The following is a 12,698-nucleotide window of genomic DNA, read 5'->3' on the forward strand; positions in this document are numbered from 1 at the left end:
TGTAGAAATGGAGAAGAGATTAATGGAGATTAAGGAGGGATGAGGGCAAGAGGGAAGTGGATGTGGCTGTAAAAGGGCAGCATGAATCTTTGTGGTGATGGAAATGTCCTGTGTCTGCCTGTATCAGGGTCAGTCTCCTGGTTGTGATATTGCACTATAGTTTTGCAAGATGTTATCACTGGGAAAAAATGGATAAGAAAAAGAAAGAAAGAAAGAAAGAACTGCCCAGCATGAGGTTGGCGCCATACCTTAAGAGACTACACTGCAAGGACCTGTGAATTGAGAACCATTGGTTTAAATGTTTTTTGTGTTTTGTTGATAATCTTCTCTGATTTTAATTGATAGAGTGACTTCATATTGAAGTGCCGATTAATTTCACACTTCTATCAGTGAATATGTGGAAGGTAGATTTATCACAAAAGAGATATTTTCTTATATTGATGCCTTCAAACAGATCTTGTTTTGCATGAGGTTTTTGGGGAATTGGTTGGTAGGGATGGATGTTAGCCCTAAAGTCATGTCTCATTATACTTCTTATCTGCCTAAGCAATTAAAGTGTGGAAGTTGAGCTAGACCACCTCTAAGGTCCCATCAAGATCTAAAATTCTGTGACTCTTTTACTAGGATGAAAATGGATTGCCTCAGGATCAACAGGAGGAGGAGCCAATTCCTGAGACCAGAATAGAAGTAGAAATACCCAAAGTAAACACTGATTTAGGAAATGACTTGTATTTTGTTAAGCTGCCCAACTTTCTCAGTGTAGAGCCCAGGTAAGGGGATCAGTTAATAGTGTTTTTTAATGTTGGATAGAGATATGTAGAATGTTGATATTTTTCTTATTTTGTATGAGTTGACTAATCACAAAATGGAAAACTGGTTATGTAGCTCTGAAAAAATAAATCAAGTATATACTGTGATAGAAAAAGTATGGACTATTGGTAAAGGAGACTTTTAATGCTTGTAATTGTTTTTAGCAGTCTGGTATTTCTTATGAATTAACAGACACCACAAGTCTTTGGTTGTTTCTGACTAATGGATCCCTGAAAAAGCTGGAATTGAGAGTGGTGAAGTTTGCTAGAGAAACTGCCAATGTCTACTGTAGCAGTCATTGTGGATCTAGAAAAACTAATGGTTTTGGACGGTTAAACAGTGTTGATGGGTATTATTCACTAAGTAACATGCAAGCTCTTGTGTAATTTAAAATTTTTTCCCTAAGCAAAATGATGTGGAAAGCTAGAGTATGTGTGGTCTACTCTTTGGAAGACATATAAGAATAAAGAATAGTTTGAATATTTAGCCTTGCTTGCACTTTATTTCAAGCAATATGTATTAACACCAAATTTCAAGAGGGTACAGTAATTTGAATGCTTCCTTATAGTTGACCATTATGATTTTTAATTATTGTGATTTTTTAGGGTTGCATTATATAACAGTAATGATATTTCTTACAAAATGTGATTAATAGTTTATTTTAAAAACAATTTGTAGACCTTTTGATCCTCAATATTATGAAGATGAATTTGAAGATGAGGAAATGCTGGATGAAGAAGGTAGAACCAGGTTAAAATTAAAGGTACTATTCTGTGCTTTTTTTTTCTTTTATAAAGTAAAACCTAGGAATATTAACTTGGGACTTGAGCTTTTGAAAATGATTTTTTATGTTTCTTGTTTTATCAACAAACAAATTATCTACCTTTTGAGAATATTTTTAGAAAGAAAATACGTAGCTTTTTCTCTGTAAAAGGTGTCACTTTTCTGTTACTTTTCTTAGTGTTAAACTTTTTTGACTTTAAAAAAATTATTAGCTACTTTCTTCAGAATAAGTTGTACTGGGGTTTGGTGTTTAGAGCAGCTACCGCCATACGTACTGTGGGTTAAGTTCTAACAAATTCCTGCAAGGGGAATTTCTTCAGGCTCTTTGATCTATGGATAAACAAATCAGATACAAAAGGAGAATTTATCTCTAGTACCTAACACTTTACCATATGGCTGTCTTTGTATTCTTCCGATTGTTCTTGTTCACTATTAGAAGAGATTTTTATTGTACTAAATTCCTAATGCTTCTCTTTGATACCTTGTACTATCTGGTTACCTCTATCCAAGGACGGCCTCTAATCTTCCTTTAATCAAGGAGGGTGTAAGTTTAAGCAGATGCTTTAGAGCTGAGTTGTAGCAAAGAACAAGGAGCAGTTGGGACTTCCCCGGTGGGGCAGTGATTAAGAATCTGCCTGAGAATGCAGGGGAAATGGGTTCGATCCCTGGTCTGGGAGGATCCCATATGACGTGGAGCAACTAAGCCTGTGCGCCACAACTACTGAGCCTACGCTTTAGAGCCCTTGAGCCACAACTACTGAGCCCACGTGCCACAACTACTGAAGCCCACGCACCTAGAGCCCGTGCTCTGCACCAAGAGAAGCCACCGCAATGAGAAGCCCGCACACTGCAATGAAGAGTAGCCCCAGCTTGCCGCACTAGAGAAAGCCCGTGTGCAGCAACGGAGACCCAGTGCAGACAAAAATAGATAAATAAATTAATTAATTAATTAAAAAACAAAAAACAGGAACCAGTTGAACTCATGATACTGAAATTGGAGCTATGCATTTAAAATTCTTAAATCTGAAGGATTTCCTGTAAATACTTTTTTTTTTTTTCCTGGTGGATGTTGTACATGGTGTTAAAATGTTAAGAAGTGGCATTCTGGCATTCTTTGAATTCAGGGGCTGAAATTTTAGAGTAATTCCATATCTTCAAGTGTGATAGATCCACAAGCACCTAAAGAACCTTGATATATACGATGGTTTCCCTAAAATCCATGGGCTTCCAAAGCTTTTCAGTGAAATGTCATTACTCCTCCCTCTTAATGGAAATGCAAATCAAATGAAAAACTGGAGATAAACAGGCACCATTAACTTGGTCAAGGTCAGACAATTAATAAGAATAGTACTTAGACTGTTTTTGATGTTTTGCAGTTCTTCCCCTTGCTTCCCCACCCTGGTCTCCATTAGGTTATCTCTTAATATCTTTCCTCAGAACATGTGTATCTGTTGATTTAGGCTGAGCACTGTGAATTTTTCAAGCCTGTTTTAGTACCTCTGGCATTATTCTGTTGCCTTTCTTTCTCACCATTTATATAAATTAATGTGATAGTGCCTTATTTGTTTACTTTTTATTGATTTTTGCATTTTCCCCTCACTTTCTGTCATGATACATCAGCAAGTGTCAATGTATCTGTATTTTAAGACCATGTAAATCAGACTGTAGTGTAGGCATCAGAGTTTAGAAAGAAGTAGTTTACTCTAAAACCTTGGTGCTTAGAGTACAAAATGTCAGTGTATAACAGACTTTTAAATTTTATTTTAAAAATTTTTATTTATTTTTTATACAGCAGGTTCTTATTAGTTATCTATTTTATACATATTAGTGTATATATGTCGTCAATCCCAATCTCCCAATTCATCCTCCCCTTCCACCCCGCCCCTATGCTTTCCCCCCTTGGTGTCCATACGTCTGTTCTCTACGTCATTGTCTTTATTTACGCCTTGGAAACTGGTTCATCTGTACCATTTTTCTAGATTCCACATATATGTGTTAATATACGATATTTGTTTTTCTCTTTCTGACTTACTTCACTCTGTATGACAGTCTCTAGGTCCATCCACGTCTCTACAAATGACCCAATCTCGTTCCTTTTTATGGCTGAGTAATATTCCATTGTATATATGTACCATTTGTCTTCTTTATCCACTCATCTATTGATGGACATTTAGGTTCCTTCCATGACCTGGCTATTGTAAATAGGGCTGTAATGAACACTGGGGTGCATGTGTCTTTTTGAATTATGCTTTTCTCTTTTCCCAGTAGTGGGATTGCTGGGTCATATGGTAATTCTACTTTTAATTTTTTAAGGAACTTCCATACTGTTCTCCATAGTGGCTGTATCAATTTACATTCCCACCAACAGTGCAAGAGAGTTCCCTTTTCTCCACACCCTGTCCAGCATTTGTTGTTTGTAGATTTTCTGATGACGCCCATTCTAACCAGTGTGAGGTGATAACCTCACTGTAGTTTTGATTTGCATTTCTCTAATAATCAGTGATGTTGAGCAGCTTTTCATGTGCTTCTTGGCCATCTGTATGTCTTCTTTAGAGAAAGGTCTATTTAGGTCTTCTGCGCATTTTTTTGATTAGGTTGTTTGTTTTTTTAATATTGAGCTGTTTATATATTTTGGAGATTAATCCTTTGTCCGTTGATTCATTTGCAAATATTTTCTCCCATTCTGAGCGTTGTCTTTTCATCTTGTTTATAGTTTCCTTTGCTGTGCAAAAGCTTTTAAGTTTCATTAGGTCCCAGTTGTTTATTTTTATTTCCATTTCTCTAGGAGGTGGGTCAAAAAGGATCTTGCTGTGATTTATGTCATAGAATGATCTGCCTATGTTTTCCTCTAAGAGTTTTATAGTATCTGATCTTACATTTAGATCTCGAATCCATTTTGAGTTTATTTTTGTGTGTGGTGTTAGGGAGTGTTCTAATTTCATTCTTTTACATGTAGCTGTCCAGTTTCTCCAGCACCACTTACTGAAGAGACTGTCTTTTCTCCATTGTATATCCTTGCCTCCTTTATCATAGATTAGTTGACCATAGGTGTGTGGGTTTATCTCTGGGCTTTCTATCCTGTTCCATTGATCTATATTTCTGTTTTTGAGCCAGTACCATTTTGTCTTGATTACTGTAGCTTTGTAGTATAGTGTGAAGTTAGGGAGTCCGATTCCTCCAGCTCCGTTTTTTTCCCCTCAAGATTGCTTTGGCTATTCAGGGTGTTTTGTGTCTCCATACAAATTTTAATGTTTTTTGTTCTAGTTCTGTAAAAAATGCCATTGGTAATTTGATAGGGATTGCGTTGAATCTGTAGATAGCTTTGGGTAGTATAGTCATTTTCACAGTATTGATTCTTCCAATCCAAGAACATGGTATATCTTCTTCATCTGTTTGTGTCATCTTTGATTTCTTTCATCAGTGTCTTATAGTTTTCTGAGTACAGGTCTTTTACGTTCTTAGGTAGGTTCATTCCTAGGTATTTTATTCTTTTTGTTGCAGTGGTGAATGGAATTGTTTCCTTAATTTCTCTTTCGGATCTTTCATTGTTAATGTATAGGAATGCAAGAGATTTCTGTGCATTAATTTTGTATCCTGCAACTTTACCAAATTCATTGATTAGCTCTAGTAGTTTTCTGGTGGCATCTTTAGGATTCTCTGTGTATAGTATCATGTCATCTGCAAACAGTGACAGTTTTACTTCTTCTTTTCCAATTTGTTTCCTTTTATTTCTTTTTCTTCTCTCATTGCCATGGCTACCAAAACTGTGTTGAATAATAGTGACAAGAGTGGACATCCTTGTCTCGTTCCTGATCTTAGAGGAAATGCTTTCAGGTTTTCACCATTGAGAATGATGTTTGCTGTGGGTTTGTCATACATGGCCTTTATTAGGTTCCCTACGTGCCCACTTTCTGAACAGTTTTTAGCATAAATGGATGTTTAATTTTGTCAAAAGCTTTTTCTGCATCTATTGAGATGATCATATGGTTTTTCTTCTTCAATTTGTGAATATGGTATATCACATTGGTTGATTTGCGTGTATTGAAGAATCCTTGCATCCCTGGGATAAATCCCACTTGATCATGGTGTATGATCCTTTTAATGTGTTGTTGGATTCTGTTTACTAGTATTTTGTTCAGGATTTTTGCATCTACATTCATCAGTGATATTGGTCTGTAATTTTCTTTTTTTGTAATATCTTTGTCTGCTTTTGGTATCAGGGTTGGTGGCCTTGTAGAATGAGTTTGGGAGTGTTCCTTCCTCTGCAATTTTTTGGAAGAGTTTGAGAAGGATGGGTGTTAGCCGCTCTCTAAATGTTTGATAGAATTCACCTGTGAAGCCATCTGGTCCTGGACTTTGGTTTGTTGGAAGATTTTTAATCACGGTTTCAATTTCAGTGCTTGTGATTGGTCTGTTCATATTTTCTATTTCTTCCTGGTTCAGTCTTGGAAGGTTATACCTTTCTAAGAATTTGTCCTTTTCTTCCAGGTTGTCCATTTTATTGGCATATAGTTGCTTATAGTAATCTCTCATGATCCTTTGTATTTCTGCAGTGTCAGTTGTTACTTCTCCTTTTTCATTTCTAATTCTATTGATTTGAGTCTTCCCTTTTTTCTTCTTCTTTTTCCTTTTTTTTTTGGCAGTACGTGGGCCTCTCACTGTTGTGGCCTCTCCCATTGCGGAGCACAGGCTCCGGACGCGCAGGCTCAGCGGCCATGGCTCATGGGCCCAGCCGTGCCGCGGCATGTGGGATCCTCCTGGACCGGGGCACAAACCCGTGTCCCCTGCATCGGCAGGCGGACTCCCAACCACTGCGCCACCAGGGAAGCCCTTCCCTTTTTTCTTGATGAGTCTGGCTAATGGTTTATCAATTTTGTTTATCTTTTCAAAGAACCAGCTTTTAGTTTTATTGATCTTTGCTATCGTTTCCTTCATTTCTTTTTCATTTATTTCTGATGTGATCTTTATGATTTCTTTCCTTCTGCTAACTTTGGGTTTTGTTTATTCTTTCTCTAGTTCCTTTAGGTGTAAAGTTAGATTGTTTATTTGAGAGTTTTCTTGTTTCTTGAGGTAGGATTGAATTGCTATAAACTTTCCTCTTAGAACTGTTTTTGCTGAATCCCATAGATTTTGGATTGTTGTGTTTTTGTTGTCATTTGTGTCTAGGTATTTTTTGATTTCCTCTTTGATTTCTTCAGTGATCTTTTGGTTATTTAGTAACGTATTGTTTAGCCTCCATGTGTTTGTGTTTTTTATGTTTTTTTCCCCTGTAATTGATTTCTAACCTCATAGCGTTGTGGTCGGAAAAGATGCTTTATATGATTTCAGTTTTCTTAAATTTACCGAGGCTTGATTTGTGACCCAAGATGTGATCTCTCTTGTAGAATGTTCCACATACACTTGAGAAGAAAGTGTAATCTGTTGTTTTTAGATGGAATGTCCTATAAATATCAATTAAATCTATCTGGTCTGTTGTGTCATTTACAGCTTGTGTTTCCTTATCAATTTTCTGTTTGGATGATCTGCCCATTGGTGTAAGTGAGGTGTTAAAGTCCCCCCTATTATTGTGTTACTGTCAATTTCCTCTTTTATAGCTGTTAGCAGTTGCCTTATGTATTGAGGTGCTCGTATGTTGGGTGCATATATATTTATAATTGTTATATCTTCTTCTTGGATTGATCCCTTGATCATTATGTAGTGTCCTTCCTTTTCTCTGGTAACATTCTTTATTTTAAAGTCTATTTTATCTGATATGAGTATTGCTCCTCCAGCTTTCTTTTGATTTCCATTTGCATGGAATATCTTTTTCCATCCCCTTACTGTCAGTCTGTATGTGTCCCTGGGTCTGAAGTGGGTCTCTTGTAGACAGCATATATATGGGTCTTGTGTTTGTATCCATTCAGCAAGCCTGTGTCTCTTGGTTGGAGCATTTATTCCATTCACAATTAAGGTAATTATTGATATGTATGTTCCTTTTACCATTTTCTTGATTGTTTTGGGTTAGTTTTTTTAGGTCCTTTTCTTCTCTTGTTTTTCCCTCTTAGAGATGTTCCTTTAGCATTTGTTGTAAAGCTGGTTTGATGGTGCTGAATTCTCTTAGCTTTTGCTTGTCTGTAATGCTTTTGATTTCTCTGTTGAATCTGAACGAGATCCTTGCCGGGTAGAGTAATCTTGGTTGTAGGTTCTTCCCTTTCATCACTTTAAATATATCGTGCCACTTCCTTCTGGCTTGCAGAGTTTCTGCTGAGAAATCAGCTGTTAACCTTATGGGAGTTCCCTTGTATGTTATTTGTCGTTTTAACTTTGTTGCTTTTAATAATTTTTCTTTGTCTTTAATTTTTGTCAATTTGATTACTATGCGTCTTGGTGTGTTTCTCCTTGGGTTTATCCTGCCTGGGACTCTCTGCGCTTCCTGGACTTGGATGGCTATTTCCTTTCCCATGTTAGGGAAGTTTTCAACTATAATCTCTTCAAATATTTTCTCAGGTCCTTTCTCTCTCTTCTCCTTGTGGGACCCCTATAATGTGAATGTTGGTGGGTTTAATGTTGTCCCAGAGATCTCTTAGGCAGTCTTCATTTCTTTTCATTCTTTTTTCTTTATTATGTTCCATGGCAGTGAATTCCACCATCCTGTCTTCCAGGTCACTTATCCATTCTTCTGCCTCAGTTATTCTGCTACCGATTCCTTCTAGTGTATTTTTCATTTCAGTTATTGTATTGTTCATCTCTGTTTACTTGTTCTTTAATTCTTCTAGGTCTTCGTTAAACATTTCTTGCATCTTCTTGATCTTTTCCTCCATTCTTTTTCCAAGGTCCTGGATCATCTTTACTATCATTATCCTGAATTCTTCTGGAAGGTTGCCTGTCTCCACTTCATTTAGTTGTTTTTCTGGGGTTTTATCTTGTTCCTTCATCTGGTACATAGCCCTCTGCCTTTTCATTTTGTCTATCTTTCTGTGAATGTGGTTTTCGTTCCACAGGCTGCAGGATTGTAGTTCTTCTTGCTTCTGCTGTCTGCCCTCTGGTGGATGAGGTTGTCTAAGAGACTTGTGCAAGCTTCCTGACGGGAGGGACTGGTGGTGGGTAGACCTGGGTGTTGCTCTCACAGGCAGAGCTCAGTAAAACTTTAGTCTACTTGTCTGCTGATGGGTGGGGCTGAGTTCCCTCCCTGTTGGTTGTTTGGCCTGAGGTGAACCAACACTGGGGCCTACCCGGGCTCTTTGGTGGGGTTAATGGCAGACCCCAGGAGGGCACACGCCAAGGAGTACTTCCCAGAACTTCTGCTGCCAGTGCCCTTGTCCCAGCGGTGAGCCACAGCGCCCCCTGCCTCTGCAGGAGACCCTCCAACACTAGCAGATCGGTCTGGTTCAGTCTCCTGTGGGGTCACTGCTCCTTCCCCTGGGTCCCAGTGTGCACACTGCTTTGAGTGTGCCCCCCAAGAGTGGAGTCTTTGTTTCCCCCAGTTCTGTTGAAGTCCTGCAGTCAAATCCTGCTAGCCTTCAAAGTCTGATTATCTGGGAATTCCTCCTCCCGTTGTCACACCCCCAGGTTGGGAAGTCTGATGTGGGGCTCAGAACCCTCACTCCAGTGGGTGGACTTCTGTGGTATAAGTGCTCTCCAGTTTGTGAGTCACCCACCCAGCAGTTATGGGATTTGATTTTATTGTGATTGCGCCCCTCTTCCCATCTCATTGTGGTTTCTCCTTTGTCTTTGGATGTGGGGTATCTATTTTGGTGACTTCCAGTGTCTTCTTGTCGATGATTGTTCAGCAGTTAGTTTTGATTCTGGTGCTCTTGCAAGAGGGAGTGAGCGTACGTCTTTCTACTCCACCATCTGGAACCAATCTCTCCAGACTGTTTTTCAAAACCTTGGTGTGTGATGGAAAATAACCATGGACCCTTGGTTTCTTGAGTGACGTTCTAGGGACTAGGCTGACCTTTTTTTTTTTTTTACTGGTATGTGGGCCTCTCACTGCTGTGGCCTCTCCCGTTGCAGAGCACAGGCTCCAGACGCACAGGCTCAGCGGCCATGGCTCACGGGCCCGGCCGCTCCGTGGCATGTGGGATCTTCCCGGACCGGGGCACGAACCTGTGTCCCCTGCATCGGCAGGCAGACTCTCAACCACTGCACCACCAGGGAAGCCCTAGGCTGACCATTTTTAAAGAGTCAGTTGGTGGTATAATTAACTCTTTAATGGGCAAAGAACCAGGCACAGTTTATGTACCTCTATGAGGTCCTCTGGCTTTAGAAGTACTTTGATGTGTCTTTCATCCCAGTAGGGTAAGACCTAGGAGTGTTTTATCCTTTCATAGCATCATTATTTGAATCACCTTATATAATAGGAAGCATTTTTCAAAGTGGCTTCTCAGTTGATAATGGCCCATATGTGTCTTCATACTTGTATGTGGCTAACCTATTTTCTGTGAGAGGGAAGGCAGGAATTGTGACAGATCATTTCATTTTGTTTCCTTTATTCAGGAAAATTTTAAACATATACAGATAAAATGAGAACAGTATAATAAAATCTCATGTACCTATCTCTCATTTCAGTGGTTGTCAGGTTGGACATCTTGTTTCATCTGTATTCCCCACCCCACCTTACCCAGACTATTTGGAAACAAATCTCAGATTTGACATCATATTTAATTCATGAGTATTATCGAGTTTTTAATCGGTCAGCTTCATAGTTGTTTGTTTATATAGTGAGGAATAAAGAAGTAAAGGGGGAAACTGGAGGGAAAACATTAGGACTCAGTTGTAAAGGCAGTTGCAGTTAACAGAGGAGATCCAGAAAATCTAACTGGGAGTGGGAGCAGCTGCTGTTAGGGTCGGTGGTGAGGGCAGAGGCAGAGGGAAGCTTGGGCTTAGATCTATCGGTTTTCAAAATGTTGGCTTCTCTTTGATGCCATCTTAATTCACATTTTCTTTATCCTCGTGAGTTTATCCTTTTTTAATTCTTTACTGTCATTTTAGTGTGTTTCCAGGATGCAGCAGGGATAAACTATGTGGATTTAGTGTGCTGTATTTTCCTGGAAGTCCCATTGAGTTTTGTTTTGTTTTTTAAAATTAATTAATTTTATTTTTGGCTGCATTGAGTCTTCATTGCTGCATGCGGGCTTTCTCTAGTTGCAGAGAGCGGGAGCTACTCTTTGATGCAGTACACAGGCTTCTTATTGCGGTAGCTTCTCTTGTTGAGGAGCACGGGCACTAGGGCGCATGGGCTTCAGTAGTTGTGGCACACGGGCTCAGTAGTTGTGGCTCACGCGCTGTAGAGTACATGCTCAGTAGTTGTGGTGCATGGGCTTAGTTGCTCTGTAGCATGTGGGATCTTCCTGGACCAGGGATCGAACCCATGTCCCCTGCATTGGCAGGCGGATTCTCAACCACTGTGCCACCAGGGAAGCCCCCGTTGAGTTTTCAATTTCAGTAACAGTAGTTTTCATTTTAGGAAGCCCTTGAATATTTTCCACATCTGCCTGGTGCTCCCTCTCCCCAACCCCAAACCACCTCCTACCCCCCACCCACCCCATAAAGTTAAGATAAAGTTAGACTCTAAACCTGCTCAAACCTGGGGTTTTTATTTTCATAAGGTGCTTTTTTTCCCCTTACCCATGTGTGGGGAGCTTCCCTAGGCCAGTTGGCAGAGTTTTTTAGTCCCACATTTATTGGAGTTTAAGCTCTGTGAGAGAACCTGTTTATACAGGGAGTCTCAATCCTAAATTGCCATTTCATATGGCCTCAAGCCTTATTTCTTGTCCTCCTAGCTCTTACTGAGTCTTAAAACTTCTGGAGTTTACCACAGATTTAGCATCTGCTCAGATGCTCTGGCACTGAGCTCTGTCTCTGGTTCTAGCACTGGGAGCTCAGAAATTCACTTAAGCATACTTTCTTTCCTGTTGTTATTTTATGCAGCATCTCTAGGTGATTAAAACAAGAGGGTTTCAGTGTCTGTTTTTCTGTCACTATCTATGCACGTTTATTCTGTGATTTTGTGTCTCTTGAGGAGAGAAGAAGCACAAGCTACAGTGTTCTGAGGCACTTGTGTTTTAAAACAGGTAGAAAATACTATAAGATGGAGGATACGCCGGGATGAAGAAGGAAATGAAATTAAAGAAAGCAATGCTCGGATAGTCAAGTGGTCCGATGGAAGGTGAGCACAAATGCCTGAAGAGTATGGAGATGCCCAGAATGTGGCTGGGAGGGATCAAGCTTTGGAATATGAGCTTATTTGGGGTACACCTCTTATTAAAGACTTTCCATTGTTTAGTCCCTGGCATTTCAAAGAAAACCTGAGAGAAATATAAATAGGCAGTTGAGGGTCATACAGGCTGGTGGAAGACATTAAAAGTAGGCCGGAAATGTGACCGTCCTCTTTGGCTCCAGCATAGTAGTCTGGAGAAGTTAGACCAACTTCCCTCCCTCCTTACAAATTGACGCTTTAGTAAAACTGCCCTTCACTGGGAAGGTGGTAGAGGCTGAGTGAATGTCACAGCATGTTTTACTTCTAAGCATAAACATACAGAGTGTTGTACTTCTGTGTAGGTCGTTTTCCACATCATGCCTTCTTTATTCTTTCCTTCCTTCTGAATTGTGTGTAAAGAGAGAAAGCAGCAGCTGAATCACATTTTAAGTGAAGTAAAATGATAGAGTGAAAGCTTTCTGACTTACATGTGAAGTGTTCCTTCTTTTCAGCATGTCCCTGCATTTAGGCAATGAGGTGTTTGATGTTTACAAGGCTCCACTGCAGGGCGATCACAACCACCTTTTTATAAGACAAGGTACCGGTCTACAGGGACAAGCCGTCTTTAAAACCAAACTCACATTCAGGTAATTACTCTCATCAACGTACTATTTGTTACAATGAAAGCGGTGAAATATAGGTGGTGTTCAAAGTGCCTGACTCCTGATTGGCATAACCTTGCAGTATAGTTCCCCAAAGACCAAGATCTGGTTCTCAGCTCTGAAGGTTCAAAGGCTATATTGTCAAGTTGCTGTTTCACAGGGAACCAGGTCATGCTACCTAAACTTCCAAGAGACTGTTATGTAAACCAGAATGTCAGTTTATTAATTCCAGTGATTACTGTAACTGCCAGGAGGCCTAAGAA

At 39.6% G+C, this 12,698-nt stretch overlaps 1 protein-coding gene across 15 annotated transcripts in view; it reads left to right on the forward strand.

Moving 5' to 3' along the window:
* Nucleotides 1-12,698, forward strand: part of LEO1 (LEO1 component of Paf1/RNA polymerase II complex) — an 87,042-nt gene that overhangs the window by 53,467 nt on the left and 20,877 nt on the right. For all 15 annotated transcript variants that reach the window (XM_089907202.1, XM_089907205.1, XM_089907204.1 and 12 more), the window contains 4 exons: nucleotides 625-770; nucleotides 1,489-1,573; nucleotides 11,649-11,743; nucleotides 12,286-12,420. In XM_089907202.1, coding sequence (XP_089763328.1) covers nucleotides 625-770; nucleotides 1,489-1,573; nucleotides 11,649-11,743; nucleotides 12,286-12,420 — 461 coding nt within the window. The remainder of the gene's footprint in view (nucleotides 1-624; nucleotides 771-1,488; nucleotides 1,574-11,648; nucleotides 11,744-12,285; nucleotides 12,421-12,698) is intronic.

The sequence above is a fragment of the Delphinapterus leucas genome, chromosome 2, assembly GCF_059928025.1.
Source record: "Delphinapterus leucas isolate spDelLeu-1000000601 "Yukka" chromosome 2, BTC_Dleu_Yukka2, whole genome shotgun sequence".
In the NCBI taxonomy this organism is placed as follows: domain Eukaryota; kingdom Metazoa; phylum Chordata; class Mammalia; order Artiodactyla; family Monodontidae; genus Delphinapterus; species Delphinapterus leucas.